Consider the following 26,372-nt stretch of genomic DNA (forward strand, 5'->3'; position numbering starts at 1 on the left):
ATTCACATAACTGTTTTTGATGGGAGGGAATTCGAATCCGCTTCTTCGAACAGTTTCATGTTGAAATTGATCCCTAAATAATTTAATTTTTTGTTCACATGATATATTTTTTGAATTATTTCCCGTCACCATACCTTTTGCTTCATAGTATGAGATGTTTTTCTCGGCCATAATAATTTGAATTTGCATTTCATCCTGATATTTTGAGCACATTTTGTTGCAAGCGTTATGATCTCCTTTGCAATTTATACATGTTTCACTCATTTCGCAGTTTCCTTCGTGATAATCTTGGCCACATTTATAACACAATTTTTTACCCTTGCACTGTTGACCTGTGTGAGCAAATCTGAAACATCTATTACATTGCAACACTGGTTTCACACGTGGCACTACCTCAACTATTTGTTTTCCAACTGCTATGTATTGTGGTAAAACTGTCCCCTTAAAAGTTACACATAAGACTTGAGTAGGTTCAAGCTTAAATGACCCATCATTCCGTCATATTTTCTTCTTCATTCTTTCCATCTTAGTCACTAGCACTGGGCTTTCTATACTGCTTTCCAAATGTTGCATTTCAAATTCTGTGGGTATTCCAAACACAAGGCCTTCCTTCTCCACTAAAGATTTAGGAATTCTGGTATTTACTCCTAACTTGTCTAATAACACTTTATTTTTCACAAAGGTATTAGCTTCTTGTGACGTGTTGAATAATGCTCGAACTCTATTTCGTCCACTTTGATCTACATACTTTACTTTCACATTATTATCCATCAACATATATCCAACTTTAACTGGATGCAAATTTCCTAACTGTTGGTTTCTACTTTCTATTATCACTAAATAGGGTTCTTTGGCACCTATGTCATACTGGTATATTTTTTCTTCATGATTGGTAGTGTGTTCCATCCTAGAACTTTTGTTACCCATTTCATTTTGTATTGTATTGTTCTTTCTTTTATTCGGCCCATTTACTTTGTGTGAAATGTCCATAACATCATTTACATAATTTTCTTCATGTTTTGAATCAGATGATATTATATCAATATTATCACTGGTTATAGTATTATTGCATATAGCACTATGTCCGTCCTCAACAATATTGCTTCCCTTTTGATCCATTATGATAAATAAACGAGACAGTTAAAGCACCTCTCTACTACAATCCAAAGGGATATTGAACGTCTTAAATTGTAATCGATTTGATTATTATCAATCAACTTTTGTCCTTTTCTATCACAATAGATAATAATCTAAATAGTACTTAATCTTACTACACAAGTCCTTCAATTAAATCCACATAACATTCGATTGAATCTAGCGAATAATCTTGCTTATTGAACCAATACGCCATTTTTTCCAATTCCACCTTGGTAAAGCCCCAAAATCACTTCCAATCACACAACACGTTAAAAAGTAAGAATAAATAAAAAGCTTCCTCACAGACAGTGGAAGAAACCGGATCTTCTCAGAAAGCTAAAAAAAAGTTGTTAAAACACTGCCATCTACCAACAGGGATGACAAACAGTTGGGAAGATAAAAAGTCTACCTGAGGAAAGCATAATAGGCTCATTCAAGAATAATATGCCGAACACTTAATATGACATTACAGACATGACATATTGGAGAGTCCGAGGCGTTATACAGAAATAAGTTTATGAAAACAAGTTATTTGTCCTAATCCACTTCAATAGATTGCTTGATTGAGTTGGTGTTTTAAGTTCACTTTATGCACAGTAAGGCTAATCGGGACTGGACCTACAGTTTAAAGTGGGATCCGAACCACTATGTGCCTCCATCGGGTATCGAACCCAAGACCCCTTGATTAGAACAAGAAATTATAATCTGACGCGCGCGTAACTGAACTGTATTTTCAGATGCTGACCGACTAATGTATCGCGAAAGGTGAATTAATTATACAGAAGAACCTTGCGGATATTTTTTATGTGAAAACTACATTAGCACTTAATTGCACTCCTATCTTGTAATTTACGAAAAATCAACTTTTAATAAGATCGAAATTTAGTCTTCTTCTTTTCTTTCTGAAAATATTAGGGGTAATTATAAACGTAACAACTGCGAGGTTCTATCCCGCACTTGAACCATGGAGGAAAACTAACTATCCTCGAAGCAATCGTGCAACACAAAGTTCAATCAGTGCAACTTTATTGCCCCTACTGTAGTCACATGCATCTGTCAAGGTATGGTGGAAAACCATGTGACGTGGCAACACTGAGTATTATGCAGCTCGCGCTATTCATCGCTTCTACGCTTCGTCTCGCTTCGTGTGGATCCGCCTCATTCGGGAACCAACTTCCGGGAAAACTTGCGGTGTTGTTTTGTTCCCCGTGTAAGGTTGCCAATTGCCCAAATAAGTCACCAGAAAATTGTGCAGGTATTTTCCGAAAAGGTATTACCTTGCCGTCAGTACAGAGTTTGAAGTTGAAATTTTAGCGTTCATTTGATGAACCTGTAAAAAATCTTGCCTGTGTAATTGCAGTTGGTTTTTCATGCCACTGAAACGTAATTCTTCTCCGACACTTTGATCCTTCTGGTCGCTTTTTAACGCTTTTTAACCTCTGTGGGTTAATCGCGACGATGAGGATACATTTTGAGTAGATGGAATTGATAAAATACCTCGGTCAGGGTATTGATGTTTCGCTAAATGGGTTTATCCAGAATTTTAACATTTGGAGGTCAGGCAGTTTGAAAGGGGGTATAAGCAGGGGTAGAGAAATACAAGACGACCGGTCACCATGCCGCCTGAAAATTTTCACGTGACGCCTGAATTTTCAAATTCAGTGCTTAAAATTTAAAAAGAAAAAAATATGTCCAGTTCTCTTATGGAAGTGTGGTATGTGTTTTTTTTTTTTTTTTTTTTTAATGTTTGTGTGTTTTCTGTAAACACGTGGCGTATACTGACTCCAAGATTTGGGCTATCTCACCATGTCACCTGGTCCTAGGCTATGAATAAAAATAAATTTACAAACTCATAAGAAATCAGGTTGCCAACTCATAGGAAATCAGGTTACCAACTCATAGGAAATCAGGTTGCCAACTCATAGGATATCAGGTTACCAACTCATAGGAAATCAGGTTGCAAACTCATAGGAAATCAGGTTGCCAACTCATAAGAAATCAGGTTACCAACTCATAAGAAATCAGGTTGCCAACTCATAGGAAATCAGGTTGCCAACTCATAAGAAATCAGGTTGCCAACTCATAGGAAATCAGGTTGCCAACTCACAAGAAATCAGGTTGCCAACTCATAGGAAATCAGGTTGCCAAGTCCAGAATCAGCATCTCACTGATATGAAAATATTGTTTACAATTTCTAATCGATTTTTCTACTGTATTTTATTCTCTAGACTTCAGGCTTCGCAGATAGCCTAACTACCCTAGAATATACGCTCCTGCGGTGTATAATTAAAAACAAATAATAGACATGCAGTTATAATTTTTTTCACTGTTTCTAGCCGAATTTTAAAATCTGCAACGATACGGTAGAGTCTGCCATATAAAAGGTGTCCCAATAAGAGCGACGGATTTAATATGCTTAAGAAAATGCTGTATCTTTACAAAATGGTAAATATTTTTACTGAAAGATTCTTTTGGACTCTCAATAACACTGTCACGTACAATAACGATGTTCTCAACAGACCGGCTAGATTGAGAGCGCTGTGTTTTAATGTCTGCTGTCGAACATGTTTCCTCAAATTTCTTGATCAACTTGCGAACTTACTCTCACTAGGTGCACTTTCACGTCCAAGGATTGCACAAAGGTTCCTTAAAGTCTCTGCATAACACTCGCCATTCTTGTAATGAGTTTTCACTATCAAAACTCGATGTTCCTTTGTGTAACCCTCCATGTCAAATAAGCTGCAACAATCACTGATAGAGGTATTGTTAGAACCAGGTGCCTGCAGTCTCGTATCACTCCTTGCTTTCGTTTTGAAGCCAATGGGCGGAGCTTAAGTTTGTCTGCGTAAGATGGCCGTATCTACTTCAAGCAATGACTTAACAGACAGAAGAACATCGCATCGGCTGCTGCAAGCGCACGCGGGCTGGAAGGAGCATGGAAGTAGGCTCCAACTGGCAACTACAAACGAAATCTCGAGGGGTTTACTTTACACTTAAATACTACAACACACACTATGACTAGCGTTATTTGCTTATGGAATATTATTCCTTCAGGTTTCCTGTCGCTTCTGTTAGTACAGCCGTGTGTTGAGCAGGCACCATTGCTTCCTAAATCTTATTCAAAAGTACACAAAATTGCATACTTTCTTACGGCGTCTTCGAATGTTTTGGTCCGGCTTCTCCGGTTCTGTCACGTGACCCGGCTTCAGGAAAATTGCGCTAGGCTTACTCCTCCCCCTTCGTACCTCCATGGTTAGACCATGTTGCGTAAATCAAATTTGGCGTCCTTAAATCGGAGCATTTATCCGCTGTAATGATGTAAAAATATTTGTCATTCTTCTTTAAAAAAAGTGGTCCATTCAGCATATTAAATCCATCGCTTTTATTGGGACACCCTTATTAGAATGTATTGCGTTATTCATGCTGTTGCCAGTTAAACCTATTTAGGAAGGTCACTCTGGCGCAAGAATTAATTACTTTTAATCCAATCGTGTATTAATTAATAAATTAAATGTTTATGATCACGTAGCAAAATGTGTATCTTTATCTTAGTAGGGTTCGTGTCGTTCTTGGGCATATTTGCAAATAAATAAATAAAAGTGGCTCCTGAGAAAAAGGGGCTGGCGCCTGAATTAACAAGTTTAGTTTTTTCTAGTCCTGGGTATCAGGGTGAATTTAGTGCTACAATTATAATAAATTGGACCACTGTGAAAAATCGTAGGGATTCAAAAATTGGGGGTGGTGTTTCTCTGTTTTTGTGCTTTCGTCTGTTTCGTATAACCAACCGCTTCATTAACTGAGCTTGTTCGGGAGATCGGACCCACGATTCACCATCTCGCCATCGACGGTTTCCGGTTCGGTCCTGGCCTGAGTATAGGTGTCTCCTTTCCTTGTCCATAGTATATTCTCAGTGCTATACTCCTGGTGATGCGTGTGTCAATTGGCATTATTCTCATTGCTTGTGTTTCTATATGCTCACGTGCCACGGCACACTCTGTGTTTGTATTTCAGTCATTAAGGTACTTTAATGTTAACTGTATTGAATTGTTTTTCAATCGAGTTATATCTTCAATGCAAATAATGATTGAAGACTTTGTACAAAAAGTTAGTTACTAGAGTGAGAAGTGTAAGAATCAAAGGGGCGAATTCCCCCTCATCCCTCTTCGAATACCACCCTGTGTGTCTGTATGCTTGTGTGTATGTGCGTTTTAATGTGGTACGAATACAGTGAAACAGAAAGTAAAATCCTTATAAGGATATGACGTATACAATTAGAATTAATTTAATATATTACATTTATTACAATTAACTTTTTCATATATCAAATCAGAAGCAATGGGAACGCTACTGTGGCCTATTGTCAACTCGTTTGTTTGTTTGTTGTTTTAAGTCCACCACAGATAGGTTAATCGAAATTGGATCTACTGTTTAAAGTGGGATCTGAATCATTATGCAATGTAGCTACACCGGGTATCGAACCCGGGACCCCTTCATTACAAAGCGATGACGTTACCACTACGCGATCGCGGAGACCCCGCTGTTCAACGCTTGCATTGGACGAGACTTGTTTTGCGGGGAGTAATAGTAAGTTTTCACGTATGCCGGTTGGCAACACTGCACGTCGGTGTACCGCAGTGAGCGTGCAGCGGCGTGGAGCCAGTCGAGTTTCTGCCATGACGCAAGGAGGAACGGGAAGACCCTTGCCTCCGCCGCCCGTCCCGCCGCGGCCGAGCAAAGCATTGGTGGCCGAGGCCCTCGCGAGAAATCGCGCTCACCTTACGCGCGGGTTGGGGATCAGCACCTCGCCGCCCGTAGCGCAGAGATCGTCGCGCTTCAAGCCGGAACCACCGGAGCCCGTCGCGCGGTCTCCGCAGCGCAGCAAGGCACCTCCACCCCCGCCGGAGCGGAGTCCGAAATTTAGCAAAAACCGGCAGTCGCCGCCGGTAAACACGTCCCCACATCGTGAAGCAACCCCTCAAGAACCTCCTCAGGAGCCCAAGGAGGAGATACTGACGTGTACGGTGAAGGAAACAGCAGAAAGTGTTGACGTGATTCGTGAACCTGAGATAAGTGTGTCTACTGGTAGTGATGTGGTTAAGGAGTGCGAGAACTTAGTGTGTGATACTGTGGATATTGTGGAGACTCCCCGTGCTACGCTGACAAAAGTTGATAGCAGTTCGGCGCCGGAGCGTCTTAACAATGGTCATTGTCCTGAGGAGGACGGTCCGCCTCCAAAGTTCAGTCCTTCTTCTTGCAGACCCCCGCCTTTTGTACCGCGATCCAAGAGTAGTCACAATTTGCTAGTGAAGCAGCCGCATGTCGAAGATTCCCCGCCTCAGTCACCTGGCCGGGCGGCTGAAGCACCCGGAGGCGGCACGGCGAGTCAAGGTCAACCGTCGAGCGAAGAGAAGATTGCCGAAACGGAGGTGGTAGCGGCTGTCCTGCCCGATTCGTGTGATATCCCCGCGTGCCTCCCCGAAAGCGTCGCGAAAAGTGATATAGAAGACGCCGCCGCCGCCGCTTTCCTGACATCGTCGCCGGTCAAAGAAGTGGCGAAACCAAGAGTCACGGAGCAAGAATCAAACATACAGGGTGTGCTTTCGCAGACGGAAGAACAAGACGTGATTGTGCAAAGTCAACCCAAGCTTGTGTCCTCTTACGAGACTGTGCTTAGGACTATAGATCTTTCCCAGCGCTCTCTTCCTAGACAGAGCAAAATCAAGTATCTGCCGCTGAACAGCCCTGTGGCGCCACAGTACGCGCCTGTGTTGATGCAAAATGGCCATGACAAGAGTGAAAAGATGTCCAAGTCCCCGAGACGGGAGCAGTTTCTGGATCTGAGTATCGACGATTGGGATTCCAGAAGGAAATTTCAGGATAAGCAATTCACTCGTACCCCCCAGCATGTCAAACGCGATGACCAGTTCTTGCACAAAAATATTATTTACGGAGAGCGCTCAGTTGTGCATATTTCCAACCACGCCGAAAACGGGTCGCTGGGTCGTAATCTCAAGCTGGACAAACCCCCTACGTGCATCGTGCGTCCCGATGTTAAGCTCACCGAACGCCCTATGAAGATCCCCAGCCGGGTACCGTCACCGTATCGAAAGGAAGTGGGTTCGAAACCCGGAAGCGCGTTCAGGCCCGTCCCGCGCAAGGACCACGGGGATCATTACCACACTCCCAGCACTGTCCGACCGGGATTCGAACGCGTGATCCCCGTTCCCTACCGCGGCGTCAACGTGAACATCCCGGATCCCGTTCCGCAGGCAACCTCCCTCAGGAGGGTCCAGAGCGCCCCTCCTCAGCCTGGGCGCCGGAGTAGCCCCGGATCCAGGAGCGACAGGGGCGGATCCCCGTACGCGAGACCCAGCCCCGAAAGATACGGCTACGACGATCGGATCTTGGTCGTGCAGCCAGAGTGGCCGCACCGTGTCGCCGACAAGGAATTCTACGATCAGGTGCAGCATAGGGATTGGATCGAGGTTCAGGACGGCAAAAGAATGTACTACTCTCGCTGTCAGATCAGCGTCGGGGGAAGGGAGTCGCCTAATAGTGATGATCTTGGTTACAGGTTCAACGGCAGGGCGCACACCCCCAACATGGCGTCTCTTCAGGGTCTACCGCCTCTACCCAAGAGTCTCAGCGGGATCATGGACCTACAGAACCTTAACCTTCTGGAAGCAGAGATGCAGGCGCAGAGGAACCAGACGCGTTTGAACCAAGGACTCGGCGGACCTAGTCAGGATCTCCCGGACGTCATCGGCCAGCATAAGGTCCAGACCTCATCCCCGTACGTGCAGAGCCCGAAGCCGCTGGTACACGGAGGGATGGGACAGGGACTTTCCTCCCAGAGGCTCCTGGGACAGACCGGGACGTCGATCGGGATGAGCGCGGCTTCGAGACTCGGCGTGAGCCAACCTCAGGGAAGGAACCAGCAGCACCGTTCGAGGGTGCACCCGCACCACCAGCACCACGGCGGGAGGGGACACCCGGTAGGCGTGGACAACCTGCAGAACGGGGAGCAGAGGAGCCCGCCCGGACAGCGCATGCGCAAGCCCACCAACCTGGATGCTCAACTGGCGCTCCTGCGGAAGGAAATGGTGAGTACAAGTCATATTTCGTATGTGCTGTTAAATTATGTAGCGTGTAGTGTTCACCGCACGGCAGGGGATCGATAACTTCAGCCTTGACCCCTTTAGAGAAGACGCCAGCAGCGTGTGGTCTCCTTACGAACCAGCAACATCGTAAAACTTCTTTGTTCTGCGTTTCTCCAGTGTCCACCAGCGAAAGTTTCTTCTTGCCTCAAACTCTTGACTATCGAAGGGGTTTGAAGGGCCAACTAACGTTCCTGAAAAAAAGTGAAATGTAGTCAAAAGATGGTAAAATATAGGAAAGGATATAGAGAAGCTTACGTTAGAATATTTTCACACGGCGCGAATGCTACAACTGCAGGTACGGGAATACACATAAAATATTGATTGAATGATTTGGTGCTTCTCTTACACGTTTGGCTAATCGCGAAGATGAGAATGAGTGATGATGTGATGAAGTTCATGAAGGGATGCTCACACAACTCCCATGCCCAGGCTAGGAATCGAACCAAGGATCCCTGGCGTCGTAGCACGCTGTGTTAATCAATCCGCCATGGCGATCGGCTACATATTTTATTGTAGGAACTTAATAATAGCATTTATTTTTTACTTATATACATATATACACGTGTATACACGCGCGCGCACATCGGCCTCCGTTGACAACGTAACACACCAAGAAACCTGAAATTCTAGGTTCGAACCCTGGATGTATCATTGTATTTGTCCCATCACCAATTTCATGAGTGCATCATTCATCCTCACCATCTCATAACCAAGAGGTAGAAAAGTGACGTAAAATAGCTATGTATAATAAATGGAACACGGAACGTACACTCATCTCAGTACTCCGGCAGTTTGTTTCTTTATACAGCATATTTGCAGACGATACAATTCAACCTACAATTGTATCAATATACGCTGTATAAAACACACCTTATTACTAACTTCGTTGACTGTACAATGGCGACATCGTGGGTCGACCAATCAAAGCTCCCGGCTGCTGAGGCAATTGTTTTTATCGTTCTGTTGTTTTGACAGTACAGTTCGGTGAACAACCGTCGATCTCCCCACCAATATTCCCGGATACGATACCCAACCTGAGCATGGCTGCTATTTGTGAGTCTCTCTTCATCAATTTCATCTAATCATCACTCATGCTCATCGTCCCAATTAGCGAAGAGTGGCAGAAAAGCTCCTTAATAAACACAAATACAACAAAAGTGTAACAGTGATTGTTTTCACAATTAATTTGGAAGATATTTCGTATCGGAAAATTTATCTTCGTAGTATACACAGCCATCCAAATAACTCAGAGGCCTCCCCGATGGCGCAGTGGTAGCGTCGTCGCCTTGTAATCAAGGGGTCCCGAGTTCGATACCCTGTGGAGGCACATAGTGGTTCGGATCCCACTTTAAACCATATGTCCAGTCCCGATTAGCCTTACTGTGCATAAAGTGGGCTTAGAACACAAAACCAACCAACCAAATAATTAAGAAAAGTGTATTTCAATACAGGCATGTATATTTCCCCCCTCCTAAATAAATCAAAGCTAATGAATGATGTCTGTATAGTAATCCGTGACATAGAAGGTCACCCGCAGATTTTTTTCTCAGGCGGGCAGAGTCATAGAAACTATTATTATTATTTCCATCATCGTTATTATTATTATTGTTATTTTTTGTGGTTTATCATTATTGATAACATCATTACTACTACTACTTCTTATGCATTTTTAAAATTACATACATTTATAATTTCCATAGTTTTTGTATCTATATATAATTAGCATAACTGCATACTTAACATATTATTTCATGTAGGACAAATAGCTGTTTGTAGTTAGATACTTCAGCGTAAAATAGACTAAGCTATTCACCGTTCGAATTACATTAATCTAGGGGTGGCGAGTGCCCCCCCCCTAGCCCCCTCCTGCGGGCGCCCTTGGTGAGATATTTATAATTTCTACACGATTAAAATTCTTATGCAGTACAAAGGTTCTGAAACAACAACAGAATCTATTAACATAAGCTTCCTGAAATCCTTCACATACTGAACTTTAAATGAGTCACACATTTGTTTCCACATCTTAATATCAAGAGCTATTACGTCACTGTTGTGTTTGCGCGGGGTCACGTTGTTATATGCTTTTGCTAACAAGTGACGTCACAGCCTACCACTGCAATGCCGGTTTAGTATAGTCCTACTATTTTGCGAACTATTAGCGACCTTACCAACAACGTGGAAGATGAACGAGAGGGTTGAAGTGTTGAGTTGACGTCAGCGGCTGTTGTTGATCGGATGCTTCGGGAGTTGTGTTGTGAAACGATACGATACGATATTTTTTCCGTGATATCGGCGATATATCGTCTCCACGATACATATATAGTGGATATAGTGGTTCTGATCTCACTTTAAACTGTAGGTCCAGTCCCGATTAGCCTTACTGTGCATATAGTGAACTTAAAACACCAAATCAATCAATCAATGACTGGAACTTTTGATCTTTGCCATGTCGCTGGTCGAGTGCGTTAAGTGTTCGAATCACGATCTCGATTTTTGCGTCACTATTCCACCTCTTTGGATTAATCGCGACGATGAGGATGATTGATGTACTCGTGAATAGATGACGGTACAAAAATTGACACAACCATGAGAAAAATACCTTATAGTTTGATACACACTCGAGTTGTACTACGTAAATGTTTAAGAGATAAATTTAAGTTCTACCAGGACTCGAACCCGGGTCTTCTGGCATACTATGCCAGTGCTATACTAACTTTTCTTTTTTAGAATAAACAACTAAATAAATAAGCTCTTAAAATTACTTTCTGTTTCTAAAGTATAAGATGACCTCCGTGGGGGAGTGGTTAACACAGCGTGGGTCTGTGCATAGTGTTCTTTGTGAGTGTCCCTTCAGTTTCATCCTTTCATCACTCATCCTCTTGTGAGTGTCCCTTCAGTTTCATCCTTTCATCACTCATCCTCATGGTCGCGATTAGCCAAAAGTGGCAGAAAAGCGAAGTAAAATAAAGCAAATCGATTAATCAAAGAAGATTTAATGTACCAAAGTTTCGTGTTTGAGAAGTCCATGCTATGCACTGGACCTACTTCGGATGTAAAGTGGTATCCGAACCACTATGTATGTGCCGCCACCGGATATCGAACCTGAGACCACCGAAGTCTCTTTGTTAGTGTTGGTCATCTCAGAGAACGGGATGATACAATCATCCCTTCTGGCCACCTTAATCCGGCGTTGGTATAGTTAAGAAGGCTATAATTGTCTACCACGTAAACGTTTTATCATATTCTGGCCGGTTAGAATTTGCACTCTGGTAGATTCCAACCCACTACACGCCCGCCATAATCCTAAAACTCTGATCGGGGAAACTTTGTTATGTTCGAACCAGCGCAACCATCATCAATCTTCGTGTCCAATCAAGTCTTCCAAGCTGCGATACTTCCGAAGTTACTTATCAGAGATGAGCGTGGACTGGTGGATGGATGTCCGTCCCACGTAACGCGACGCCCACAGAACAGGTGGCTCTCCGGACTTCGTGAGGTAATTCCATCTACCGGGATTATAACTCGATTTTCCCGCGAGCCCATGCGAGTACGTTACAGAGTATGAGGCACTGTAAACATTATTTGACGTACAAGCCCGCAGGTTTGTTAGCGCTGGCGTCGTTCTTCCTAAAGTTCCCCATACACGGCACGATTTTTGGTAATGCTGTGTCGTCTGCGTACTGGAACGTGTTTTGTTGTTGCTTCTCGCTTGAGACGATGAAGAGAACAAGTTGTAACGTCGTCAGTTGGATTGTCTAAATCTGTATCTCTTTTCCTACGTTTTAAATCTTATAAACTGCTATGAGAAAGATAAAACATTGAAGCAGGTGTGTGTTCTTGTTGATTTGATTATAAAAATGTTAAATAATTAATGCGAGTGGTGTGGATCCATGATTTGTCTTCCTCTCTCGCTCTTTATTTCCCCCCCCCCCTCTCTGTACCTGCCCAGCTCCCTCCATTGCTCTCTTTTCTCCAATCTTTTATATCACTTCTTCCTGATCCTCTCTCTGTGTCAATTTTTCCCTTCTTGATTTCCTTCTTTTGACTTTTCTCTCTCTCTTCCTCAATTTCTCTGCTGTTGTCTCTATCACTGTTTTTCTTTCCAGTCCGTGTTTCTCTTTCTCCTACCCTTTGTGTCTCTTTTTCATTTCTTTGTTTCTCGGTAGCACTTTCTATTTCACCTCTTTCTCTCCATCTGCTTCTCTTTATTTCTCCTGTTTATCTTTCTCTTCTCTCATTCCTTGCTGTTTCTGTCTCTTTTCTCAATCTCTCTCGATTTCTTTGAGACTTTCTCTATTTCTGTACATTCCCCCTCTTCCCTATCTGTCTCTCTCTTCTTCCTGTCCATTTGCCTATCTTTGCCTTTCTAAGAGAGAGAGAGAGAGAGAGAGGGAGGGAGGGAGGAAGAGAGAGAGAGAGAGAGGGAGGGAGGGAGGAAGAGAGAGAGAGAGAGAGAGAGAGAGAGATCCTTTCCTCTTACTCTCTCTTGTCTCCAGAAAGAAGAGGATATATAATATATAGAATGGGGAGAAGAACCTCTCTCTCTCTCTCTCTCTCTCTCTCTCTCTCTCTCTTCCTCCCTCCCTCCCTCTCTCTCTCTCTCTCTCTCTCTCTCTTTCAAAGCATAGGAGAAAGAGGGAAGAGGCGAGATTGTCTCTCTTTCTTTCTTCCTCTCATGGGAGAGAGAGAGAGATAGATAGGAAAGGAAGAAGGAATCTCTCTCTCCCTTTCTCTCTCTCTCTCTCTCTCTCTCTCTCTCTCTCTCTCTCTCTCTCTCTCTCTCCCTGTCCACCCCACCTTCTCTTCATGTCCATTTGCCTCTCTTTGTTTTTCTTCATTTGCATCTTTCCCTCCCTCTTTTTCCTCTGTTTCTCTCTCGTTCTCTTCATCTCGATCCCCCTTTATACGGCGATGTTAAAACATCTCTTCCTGGCGTCGGCTCCTATTTGCTCCAAGCACCATTCCGAAAACACGACGTCGCAGTTTTCCTCGACTGCTCCGACGCGGTAATGATTATTCAATAGGTTTTACTGCAGGAACAGGGGAGAAGGAAAAACGGTTTTAAGTAGCCGTATTCCGCAGCATTAGCAGAAAGCAAGGACATATATATCGAGAGACCGAACCTGGCCAAGCGCCAGACAGAACGCTCCAAGAAATTACCAATGGCCGTTCCTTTTTTTGGAAGAATAGTGGCTAATATGTCTTTCCTCGGCGCTTTTCTTTTTATGCCTCTCCTTGGAACAAACGTGGAAGTTTTCTTGTAAACTGAGCAACCGTTGGCGTTTGTCAAGCGGAAACGATGACGGGTTACAATTTTTCACCAAGTTACCTTTTTTGAGTGCAAAACATGACGTCAACATGAGCATCCTTCTCCGGTGTGTTGACGTAAGTGTCTCTGTTGAAGGTCCTGTTACGCTAATTTCTTCTTAGCATTTAAAGTTAAAAGAAAATCGCACGTTACATGTTTTCGCATGTGAAATGTCTAACTAACTAACTAACTAACTCTCTAGCCTTCTTAAACCCGAAGCTTCATGGCTGCAGCAACACACGCCTTCCACCTGTCCCTATCCTGAGCAAGAAAATGTTACTGGAACAATGGCACAGTATGCCAGAAGATCCCGGTTCGAGTTCTATGAAGCCTACATTTCTCTCTTAAATATGTACATAGTACACTCCTGTTCAGATAAAGTGGCACATACTTCAACTGTCCAACCTTATAAATTGTGCCACTTTATGTGAACAGGAGTGTACAACTCGTGTGTGGATCATATTATAAGGTGTTGTACAGAGTTTTGTCAAAAACATGGAACTTTGCATAGGACAATCCAAAGATCAGGACATAACACATGATCTGAGACGTGGATTTGCACTAGAATTCCACTATGAAAATCTCTGCAATAGGGCACAACCTGAATAACACTGAAAGTTGCCATTAGAGAAATACCATGAATGATAGTTGCTACCTGCAAGCAAGTAATTTTGTTCTTTGTGAGTTTCAATATGGCGACCGTGTCTATTTGCTTGCTGCTTGGGCTACGCGCAGGGCAGCGTAAAGTTTTGGTAGGTGAAAGCAAGAAAATTGACCCTAATAATACACCTTGTAGTCAGTAATGTCAGGATTTGTATAAGGCAGCGTCACGAATTGTTTTTTGGGCGAAACAAGATTCTGCCTCTGTCCTTGCGCATGCGTATGTTGTTAAGTGAATTCTTGGCGGACCACATAAGAAACGTACTGTTAGTGCACAGTGTAGCTAACTGTGAAGATATGTATCTACCCTCGCTTTCCAGATTTCACCGGTGGACGGGCTGGTGCACCGCTGATGCACGCTTCGGCGTTTCATATTTCACCGGGGCGCACCAAAGCTTTCGTTAAACCATGACCTCATCAATTTACACCAGCCTCAAGAGCTGGTGCGGCTGGTGAATCAAAATGGTGTTGTCTGCAGTGAAGCTTTTTCTGATTCGTGATATGCAATATGTATGCAATAGTACGGAATGTCACGCCGATTTTGTTGCACGGGGGGCGAATAAACTGCATGCAGACATAAACTGTCGACATTTTAAATACTACTCCTTCACTTGCACGCAAAGTGAAGTAAAGTATGCTGATGCATCAAAACATGGCCATCTTCTGCTGCAACATGCAGGAATGCATTCATTTGCAAGACTCTATATCTTTACAAAAGCATACCACTTAAATTCGTACTGCGCATGTAAATGAGATGTTGTTAAGTGATAATATACAGGGTGCTCGGAAATTCCCCTTACAAACTCCTAGGGCTAGTAGAGGGGACTGAGTAGACAATATTTGGAATAGAAACCCATGTCCGGAGACGTACCGTTTCCGTGCTACAACCATGACAATGTGTCGGATGTGCATGTGTTGTTATGCAACGGGTAGGCAGTAAATGCCGTCTGAAGATCACCTGATGACCTAAAGTGTAAACATTTATTACAACCATGTCAAATGAGGTCTTACGTAAGGTACAGAAGTGAATAACGTGTGGCTCAGTCCATAATACAAACAAATTTATTTGGTAGCAATGCCAAGGGAACAAAAAAGAAACGTACTAATAATTGATCAACACCTGTGTCGACAGTGGAACGCAACAATTTGTAGACGTCACGTGCCATCAGGTGATCTTCTGACGTCAAGTACTGCCTACCCGGTTGCATACCAACACAGGCACATCCGACACATTGTCATGGTTGTAGCACGGAAACGTGTTCCTATTCCAAATATTGTCTACTCAGTCCCCTCTACTTGCCCTAGGAGTTTGTAAGGGGAATTTCCGAGCACCCTGTATAATATTCATGAAATATCTTCTGTGATTTAATCGCTGATGGTGAATTTTTCGCAGATATGCGTGCGCATTCCGAACCTTAATTTCATTTGTTTCAGTATGAAGCTTTCCGAATTTCACCAAATTTGACGTCATTTTCGATGCAACAGTCTGATGCACGCTGGTGAATTTTGGAAAGCGCGGTATCTTGTGGAATTTTGAAGCGCCTTCGAAATAGTACGTGTTAATTCACGAAAAACTTTGTTTCCTCTATTTTATGTTATTATTATTTATACGTCATCGTTCGGCATCTTTAGACTGAACGTTAATGAATGATTTGATTTATTTTACTTCCCTTTCTGCCACTTTTGGGTAATTGCGAAGATGAGGATGAATGATGATGCGATGAAAGAGATGAAAAGAGAATCACAAACATATATAGACAGCACACAACACAAGTCTCTATTGGGACTCCTCGATGGCGTAGTGGTAACGTCGTTCGATACCCGGTGGAGGCACACAGTGGTTCGGGTCCCACTTTAAACTGTACGTCGAGTCACGATTAGCTTTACTGTGCATAAAGTGGGCTTAAAAAAAACACCAAGTCAATCAATCATATCTCCCCAATTTCCTCACAATGGTGGATTGCCACCGGTCCTATACACATGCCGAATACCCAGGCTCCCGCAGTCGGAGTCCAAAGCATAGCGCCTTATACCGCACGGACAGGGAGGAGGACTTATATATGAGCAGCCAACCATGGCAGAGTGGTTAGCATTTAGCACAGCACGCTACGATGCCAGGAGTCCAGTGTTCGAGTCCCGGTCTTGTCACAGGTGTTATTTTTAATTGTCCCTTCATCAATTTAATCATATCACTGATCCTCATCGTTGCGATCTGCAAACGTTGCAGAGAAGCTACGATAAATAATAAAAATGAAATCAAATTTTCTAAACATTTTCCGTCTGTATGGACAATTCTTTGGCGTATGTAGCACTCTGTCGTAAATTTTAGGAACATTTTGTTCTTCACAGTTGGCAACATTGTTCGTGCGTTGTGGCAATTTTGTTGCTGCAATTTGCATGCAGCAATTCCATTCCTTCCTAGTTGTAATTCAAGCGGTTTTGTTTTATTGCACCTCTCCTTCAGAGGCCGTGGTCTCCGAGTCTTTTAGTTGCTTGTTCCGTGTGAATTTGGCATTGAATACAATTTACTGAAGGTCTGTTCCACGTACGTGTTTTCTTTCAGTCTAATTTGCATTTCATTTTGTTTATTTTAGAAGATGATTTAGAAGCAGGCACTCTTAGTATTCATGTCTTGTCTAGGGAGTTCCCTCCTACGCCAGAGTCTTCTTTAACTCTAAAGGTTAATCGCGACGATGAAGATGAATTGAGCTGATAAAGTCGATGAGACCCTCATGCTGTATAGGGTGTTACACGTGGTTAGTTGGTTGATTTGGCGTTTTAAGTCCACTTTATGCACAGTAAGGCTAATCGGGACTGGACCTGCAGTTTAAAGTGGGATCCGAACCACTATGTGCCTCCACCGGGTATCGAACCTGGGACCCCTTGATTGCAAGGCGTCATGTGCTTCTTAAATCGTTTCTGATACTTTGTGGGAGCAAGTGTGTTTTCCGGTATATGCATGCGATATTGGAGCACAACATGGGTACTTTTGACCAGGGGTCCCGGGTTCGAATCCTGGCCTGGGCATGGATGTTTGTGAGTGTCCATTCATCAATTTCATCATATCATCACTCATCCCCATCTTCACGATTAGCTAAATGTGGCATAAAAGCGAAGTAAAATAAAACAAATCAATCAATAATTATTGAATCAGTTTATTTATCATCTTTCCGCCTGTTTGTCTGTGTACTTACACCTTCTTTTTTATGGTATAAAATGATTTCTGCTTTGTTTATTTCTTTTACTGTCTTCTCTCTCTCTCTCTCTCTCTCTCTCTCTCTCTGTCTCTCTCTCTCTCTCTCTCTCACTCACTCTCTCTCTCTCTTCCTCTGTCACTCTCTCTCTCACACACACACTCTCTCTCTCACTCTCTCTCTCTCTCTCTCTCCCTCTCTCTCTCTCTCCCTCTCTCCCCCCTCCCTCTCCCTCTCTATGCCATGCTTTGGGCTTCGTCTAACGATGTGCTAACCACTCCGCCACAGGAGTCGGCTTCAGCTAGGAATTTTCACTTATGGAGTGGTTAGCACAGCGTTCGGGTTCGAATCCGGTCGTCGTAGACAGGGTGTTTTTTTGTGAGTGTCCCTTTATCGCTGGCATCATATCATCATTCATCCTCATCTTCGCGATAAGCCAGAAGTGGCTGACAAGCGAAGTAAAAATAATCAAACCAATCAATTATTCAGGAATTCCGACTTCGAGAAAGTCTTCATTTTCGTAGGGTCTGTACTTTCTGAGACGTCAATAACCGTCTTTCATCGTTGCTGCTCGCGTACTTGAAATGAAAGCGTGCGTGGTTTCCAGTTTGGACGCAAACGGGAAGCAAAGGTCGTGCAGTGGTATCGATCAGGTGACTCGAGAGACGTGAGAGTCTGCGAATTGACACGTCCGCCAACGCCGACACGCTGCGTCACGAATCGCAGATTGAGACCACTTAAGATTCACGCCTGGGACGTGGATTCATTTTGCCACAGATGCCGCGCTGGTTGTAGGACATGGAGACTCGTCCGTGGCTCGATGCCACGATGGGCATTTGGGGAAACGTGGCTGCGATCTGAAAATAAATTCAATTTCATCCTCTTGCTACTCGAGCTCGGTGGTGAAGGTGTTAGCGAATGCTCCGTGAACGTAGCTGTCACGGGCTCGAACTCCTGTTTCGCTATTCCTCTATTTTTTCCTTTTTTTGGCCTGTGTGTTATTTCTCACTAACTCTTCTTACCCGGACGTTCTCTCTCTCTCTCTCTCTCTCTCTCTCTCTCTCTCTCTCTCTCTCTCTCTCTCTCTCTCTCTCTCTCTCTCTCTCTCTCTCTCTCTCTCTCTTTATTTCCCGTCTTCCCTACTCACATTGCATCTCTCTTTCCTTATCCCTGTTTTTCTCTTTGAGTTTCTTTACTTTTCTCAATTTTCTTCCAACGCCTCTCTTCCTCGCAATCTCTCTCTCTTTCTCGTTCTTTGTTTCACAATTTTCCCTCTTTGCGTATCTTTATGTATTTCTTACTCTATTTCTCCCTCTCTTCCCTGAACCTCTTATCTTTGCCTCTGTCCTTATTCCACTTCCTCCTCGCTCTTTCTTTGTCATTTAGCAGACTAACGTGGCTCTGGCGCCTCGACCTGCACCCAGGATAATCCTTTATAGCAGTGGTTCTCAAACTTTTTTCTCATTGTACCCTTTAGTCGTAAGTAAACGTCTAATGTGCCTCCGCCATAGTTTTCTCGCAATAGTGAGTTTTGAGGATTATTATTATTATTGTTTTGGCTGTCTGATTGGCGTTTTTGATATGTTGGAGGCCTGTATCCGCAATAGAGCAAAATGGCATTCGGGCTGTATATGAAAAGATGGTAAACAAATTAACAATGGAATCGTACGTTTATTATTTTATTGGGTGCTTCTAGGTTTACAATATTTATGATTAGTTGCAAAAATAAAAATGTGAAACACATGTATGCTAAGAACTATATATTTTCAAGGGGTTTTCCAGTTATTTAAAAATTAAAGGACAAAAATAAGTTTATAAACAAACTGTCAAGCACTATTTTGGAGTTTTTATTGTAAATCCTCAGAGATTCTAGTGAGAAGGATGTGCCTGAATAGTCTTGATGTCTGGTTGTGCACTTGGAACTTTAAAGCGAAGATTCGGCTCCAAATTTAGTCTTATTATAGACTTCGAACGAGTATTTTAGTTCTCAAGACATACATATGAAACAAAGATAAGAGTGTCAGTGACAAAATCAGCCTTACTTTCCTGTTGAGTATTAAAGCTATGAATTCTGCTCTACACACCTGCAGCAAAAATGTTGTCGTGTGGGTATTCTCGACATTTCTCTTCCACGTACCCCTTTCAAGTAGTTCATGTACCCCTGAGGGTACCCGAACCACAGTTTGAGAACCACTGCTTTATAGAAATTGTGTGGTCCATATAATTTATGTGGAGTCCCGGGTTCGATGCCCGGTGGTATACATGGTGCTTCAGTCCCAATTAGCCTTACTGTGCATAAAGTGGACTTAAAACACCAACTCAATCAATCATATAATTTATGTCTCTGATTGTACATTCATCCATCACTTCGTATCAGCATTCATCCCCAGCTTAGCCAAAACTGGGAGAAAAGCAAAGTAAAATAATTTAATTTAATCGTTTTCTTTGTCACCCTCTTTCTTTCCTTCTATTCCTCACTATTTCTTTTTTTTCCTTGTTCTTATCACACTTTGCCCTATTTTCCCTCACTATTTCTTATTTATCTTTATACGTTTCTTTCTCGTGCTTTATCTTTTTCTTTGCATCTCTTCTTGTCCTAGGAACCATTGTTTATCCTTCTCTCTCTCTCTCTCTCTCTCTCTCTCTCTCTCTCTCTCTCTCTCTCTCTCGCCCTGTCCCCGTTTCTTTCACTTGTTCTTCCTCTCAATGTTTCTTTATCTTTGGCCATATTCCATGCTTTCTCTTAGGTTTTGTCTCCCACTCTCTCATTTTGTTTCTTTATCTTTTCTGTGTGTGTTTGTTTCCCTTCCTTCTTACGCTTTTTCATTCTTTCTTTCTTTCATTCTGCCCTCTTCTCATCATTTTCCTTTCTTCAATGTCTGCTTCCAATGTCGGCCACCGAGGGCAGCAGTCGTGTCTCCGTGAGTGACCGCCTGGCCCTGCTCTGGTTTCAGGTGGCCTGTTCGCCGAACGCACCCATGTGGAAGGAATTCCATATTCTCCACGCACGCTGATCAGGTGGCGTGCGTGGGAGGAGCTGAAACAATGCATTACGCTACGTGATGAGAACACGTGGGATTTATGACACAAACCGTTAATAGAAAAAAAAGCGCATATCGTACCGTTACGTGCGCAGCAAGAACGACCCGGTGCAGTTATTTTCCCGGTCGGCGACTTTTCTGGAGTGATCCGATTCCTCAGTGCGTCGTGACTATTACTGCCATCTTGTAATCAAGGGGTCCCGGGTACGAGTGTCGTTGCGGCCAGAGTGCTAGGCTGACTTACCACAACAAACCTCGCGCGTAGCGTAGGTTCATTCAGTTCGATGCAAATCTTATATTTTCGTATTTTGCGTAGCTTTTTTGTATCTTTGGCTACTCACGACGATGAAGTTGAGCTGATGAAATTGACGATGGAACACTATGATGGATGCACGACGGATGGATTCTTTGTGGCATTTGAAATTTTCGGAGCGGGTGTACAGTACAACGCGTATAATTCGTATCCAAGTACTACCTCCTACCAAACATATGGTGAGGGTTACATTGTATCCCTGTACCCCCCGTTCGCTGCTGACTTATAATCCTGTTATATCCCTGGGCCCGTGGCGGAGTGGTCAGCACAACGCTCTACAACGCCAGGAGTCCCGGGATCGAATCCTGGCCTGGGCATGGATGTTTGTTACTGTCTACTCATCCCCATCTTCGCAAATTAGCGAAAAGTGGCACAAAAGGCGAAGTAAAATATAACAAATCAATTAATCCTATTGAATCAGTGTATGAATTACCGGGGGTAATGCCGTCGATCCGCCCCCTCCCCACAAAAAATATTCCCGGCAAGATAAAATTAAATAAAGAAAATCGAATTGAAAGCATACACTAGTATGTTTGTCATTTCTTAACTGTGACAAACCGAACTGAAAAACTATTCGTGTCCATTATTTGTCACGTCATCAAAGATTTCCCTGCCGAAGAGTATGCAGCCTTGTAGATTAAACGACACCAATCTGCAACTGGTAACCTCACCGAGCCGAGCCGGCAGCTTCCCGATGGCTCAGTGGTTGCGTCGTCGCCGTGTAATCAAGGGGTACCGGGTTCGATACCCGGTGAAGGCACATAGTGGTTCGGATCCCACTTTAAACTGTAGGTCCAGACCCGATTAGCCTTACCGTGCACAAAGTGGACTTAAAACACCAACTCAACTTAAGTTTATGTGGCATAGTGCTAATGTTTTACATGTTTTAAAGTGTTCACAAAAGACGTAGGTAGGTGAAATTCGCCGTGGAAATTATGTCAAGTTTTCGATGTTACTAGTTCGACAGCTCTTCTTGTGTACGAGTTTGAGTTTTGTTAACCCTCCCCCCCCCCCTTTTCCCAAAGCAAAAAGCTTAATTCACACAGCGTGTTGTATGAATTATTATGAAGCTAGAAGTACTAAGTTTGAGGTAAGTTCATAATAGTGGTAGAGTCACCATTTCCTTTGCTTCTTGGAATTTTGGTTGAATTTTCCCGTTCCACTTATACGTATGACGTCCCCGCAAGAATTTGTAATCACATACGAATCGTACGTAAAAACTTTGTTGTAATGTGTACGTATGTGCCATTATTAAAACTATAGCAAGACACACAAGAACACTAAACACTTAACAAACGCTTTACGAAACAACAGAAAATCGGAAGAACACTTGTAACATGTAACCACTTTAAAAATACGATGTGTTTCAGTTGCCGCTCTGGCGTCGCGAGCTGTTAGGAAACTAAAGTGCCCTTTTTAGCTTGTCGAGTTACCAAAGCTCCGCGAACTTTCCTAAAACTATGCCAGAAATCGTAGGATGCACGAGGACATTTCCAACATCCCCCGTGACAATTAACTTGAAACGCACTGTATATGGCTTCTTCTTACATTAGAGATTTCACACAGAGGCTGAAACCAAGAAACGAATGAATCAAGAATAAACCAAGAAATGAATGAAACGTTTCGCTGAATCGATACAAAAAAAAATTCAATGCCAATTTTCTTGAGTCTTCGTTTCCCCTTCATTCTTATTCCCACCGCAACCCCCCAACGACGGCACTGCTTGTGGCTACCCCCTCATTCATTTTCACCCTCAAGAAGTCTCTCCAATGCTTGCCACCGTTTTTTCCCATCTCTCCGATGTCAACGGTGCTTCACAGCACATCGCTGCTACTGACAATGTAACTTTCGATTGTCAGCTGCTGTTATTCGACGCGGAAGACTGTGAAAGAGGGGAAGGGGAGGTTCGATTGTCGCGTGTCGTTTTGAGCACGATTCAAGAGTCGCCAGTCAGTCGGCTGCTTTTGAATAGAGGGACGATTCTTTCGATTATATACGAGAGGATCGTTAGCGCCACGTTTCCAGAAATAACGAAACTTTCTCGTCCCTCTCTTGATCTCGATTTATTGCCGGATCTGGTTGCCAGTGTTGCCAACTCTGCCCGCTTTTTGGATCAAAGTAGGGACGTGGGATGGGGTCTCTGTACCTCTGCCTTAGTGGACGGTCACAAAGCAATGTCCAAAAACTGGAACTCGAGGCGATACTATATTGCCGTAAATACAGTTCACAGTCTCGAACAGTCACATACCCAGAAGTAACAATAATATTAGTTGTTTTAAAATGAAGTAATTATATTTAATTAAAATATGTGGGGCGTTACCCCCACACCCCCTATACGCCTTCATGGCGTGGTGCTATGCACAAGGGAACACTTTACCTTTTTTACCTTTTTTTACATTAATTGATATTGTATTGTTACTATTACATTAATTGGTAAAAAGACCACAAAAGAATACAGATAAAAGAGCACATATTCATTTTCTATATTACTTGTACATAATATCCCAAAATTTGTATAAAAACAAGTGCCCAGGCAAGAAAAATAATGTCAACTAGACGAAGTATTGAATATTTATTGAATAACAAAAAAGAATGATAGATCCAGTTAACGAAAAGTAAAGTTCCTGATTAATATTTTATATTATCATAACTAGTGTGTATAAATCTTCTTTGGTAGTGTCAAAGCTGTATGATTCCTATCTAATCGGTGCCCTCCAATAATATCAGAGGAAATGAATAACCATCAGTTATGCAACAAATGTTAATTTTAGTAATTGGTAAGTCTTTCTGGGTGGGGTCAGGACCCCCCCTGAACCCCCTCTAAATACGTGCTTGGTCTCGAAAGGAAAATATCAATGTCATGTCCCCAAATAACAGAAGCATTTTTTCAATTGCTTAAAACGAAAGGTCGAACGCTGCATAAAATAATGTTAAGCTATAAGTTTGTTACATTTGGACCTCACTGAGCATGCGTCGATCCAAAATGTCGGATTCTTTCCCTCCCCTCATGTTGATACGTCTGAATAAGTCGCATAGTGAGTGAAGCAAGAGAAAACTCTTTGGCAGCAAGTCTGTAGCTAAAGCCACGAAAAGAGTCCAGTCAGGGTCACCAGCCGCCGACCTACAGTGTTGTCAATAAGCAACAATTTCTACCGGATAAATCAACCGCATATGTACGCACAACGCGCGTAGTGTCGACTGAGCAGCTTAGAAGATGTGTGGCAACCCTGGAGGGCCAGGGGTATGGACGAGGCAAGGGGAAGGTCCGACCTTGACTGGACTGTTTTCGTGGAGAGAGCAATAGTCCCATATAGATTTAATCTTGAGTTGATCGTGTTTGGAAGCGAGAAAGACAGTAGGCTAAGCTGATTCATTGGCTATTTGCTCAACTACATTGTTCCCGCTGTTCTGAAAAACCCGTAACCTACGGCACAGGAAGGTCCTACGGAATGTAAGTGGTAAGATATTCCGTAATCCTGAGTACTTGGAGTGGGAAATTGGGTACCTACCAGTGGCGTATGCTGAGTCAAAGACCTGGACCAGCTCAGTATGACACCTGAACGGTCCTAGGCTATGGAGGAGGGAGAAGACTAGGCTCGTTCTTGACGTCTTCAAGGAAGCCACGTTGCCATCCCAACGGTAGTCAGGTTGGAAACTTATAAAAATTCAGGTTGCCAACTTATAATAATTCAGGTTGCCAACTCTTAACAATTCAGATTGCCAACTCCTACGAGTTCAGGTTGCCAACTCTTAACAATTCACGTTGCCAATTTCAGATATCGCCATTATCTTCTTTTTGAAATCAGGTTAATCCACAATTCGTAATCGATTTTTCTTCAGTACTTTACTTTCTCTGGAATATATGCTCCGGGTACCTACCCAGTGGCAGCGCCGGCGGGGGGGTGGGGGTGGGGGCAGGTACGAAGTTGTCTCTTCCACACCCCCTTCAGCATCCCTTGTACAAAAACCTACTTTCAACCGAAAACACTTAACTCTTGCAGTGTCATATTATAGCCCCTTCGTAACTTGTGTCTGAATGTTTACACTCCATGACCACTTTCTTGGAGCGTAAGACGCAAGGTTTGTCATTGGACTGCCTTCAACAAGCTGTTGCTTTCAAATTTCCAAACTGGAAGAAAAACGACATAAAATACCTAAGTCAATTAGTCAAATTTCCAAACATGTGCTTGTTGTGGTAAAATCAAGCAATAATTAAGCAAGTCACTAGTATTCTTCAGTTTCATTTGCAAATTATCATAGATGCCTACTAAAAGTTGATCAGTATTTGATGTAGTTGCATGCATGTTTCATTTTCAACATCATCCCCCCTCCTAAATTTCATTTCGCACCCCCAAAGCACCCCTATATGATAAATCCCCGGCGCTGTGGCTACCCGAAAAGAAACCTAGAATCGCGTATTGGATCTGAAACCGAGTACCCATATTCGAAACCAAAAATCTGGTACTGGGTACCAGATTTCGGACACAATCATCTTGTTTCTACCTGAAGTCCGGATATTTCAAGATCCGAATATGGCATCTCACTCTATATCACTCCATACCAGTGATAAAGAAGAGATTCCGACGAATATGTAGCACGACGCAGCAACAAATTTGCCACGTTGGAAACACTGCGCGAGAAGGGGGAAACTGAGACTGCACAACTGCGTTAGAAATAAAAGTTTCCGTCAGTTAGTGGCATTGCATAATCGCCGATTAGAGCCCTCCAAGGACGAGACGGCGCTCTCTAGCGAGAGAAAACGAAAGCAAAGTGGGACACTCAAATCTTCGTGAACCAAAAATGTTAGGCAACAATTTTAAGGAATAGTAGTGACAATGTGGAAAATAAATATTTTTGCCTTTGATTCATTGAATTGTTTTAAGTCACTTTGTTCATAGCTAGGCCAATCGGCACTGAACCTACAGTTTACAGTGGGATCAGAACCACTGTACATTGTGCCTCTACTGGATATCGAACCCGGAATCCCTTGATTACAAGAAACGTTATCATTGCACCATTCCCTTTGGGAATGTTTTCCAGTGTACCTTCAGCAATTTCATGATATCACCAATCATGTCCATCTTCTCGATTAGCCAAAAGTGGCAGAAAAGCGATGTAAAATAAACCAAATCAATCAATCAATAGTAGTAGCAGTAAGAATAAGTATAACAAAAACATTAACTCAAGTAGCCATTTGCTTGTTCTTAAAAACTAATTCAGGTCATGGAAGCAATATTTTAACAAAATTAACAATTGTAGAGTCGAATTACTTTCGGAACATCTCCAGTGGACTACGCGAGTCTGTCTAGCGAGCCTAGTGGGCGTGTAGAGCCTGAGCAGGGGGCTTAGCGATAGGTTCTGGGTTGAGATTACGTCAGTGGCTCGCTTCGTTCATTGGCTGCTTCGAGAGTTGTGACTCGTTCCGAAGCTTCAAATGCATAACAGCCAAAGATGTTATGGAAATAATGTCCCTCTAGTATGTTTGAATTAGCAAGAACGGTTCACCAACTCCGTCCTTTCGTTCAAGAATTTTAGGTAATAAACTAATTCAGAAACATC

General features: G+C 43.0%; 2 protein-coding genes across 2 annotated transcripts in view; both read left to right on the forward strand.

Annotated features, from left to right (window-relative positions):
* Positions 1-7,843, forward strand: part of lmgA (anaphase promoting complex subunit lemming A) — a 160,081-nt gene extending 152,238 nt beyond the window's left edge. Inside the window, exon 4 of the mRNA XM_083125153.1 lies at positions 7,712-7,843. The gene's annotated coding sequence lies outside the window, so the exon portion shown is untranslated. The remainder of the gene's footprint in view (positions 1-7,711) is intronic.
* lmgB (lemming B) overlaps positions 5,808-26,372 on the forward strand; it is a 78,582-nt gene continuing 58,017 nt past the window's right edge. Inside the window, exon 1 of the mRNA XM_083125151.1 lies at positions 5,808-8,240. Within this exon, the coding sequence (XP_082981277.1) occupies positions 5,811-8,240 (2,430 nt within the window). The 5' untranslated portion in view covers positions 5,808-5,810. The remainder of the gene's footprint in view (positions 8,241-26,372) is intronic.

The sequence above is a fragment of the Lepisma saccharinum genome, chromosome 7 (genome assembly GCF_977018435.1).
Source record: "Lepisma saccharinum chromosome 7, izLepSacc3.1, whole genome shotgun sequence".
Taxonomy (NCBI): domain Eukaryota; kingdom Metazoa; phylum Arthropoda; class Insecta; order Zygentoma; family Lepismatidae; genus Lepisma; species Lepisma saccharinum.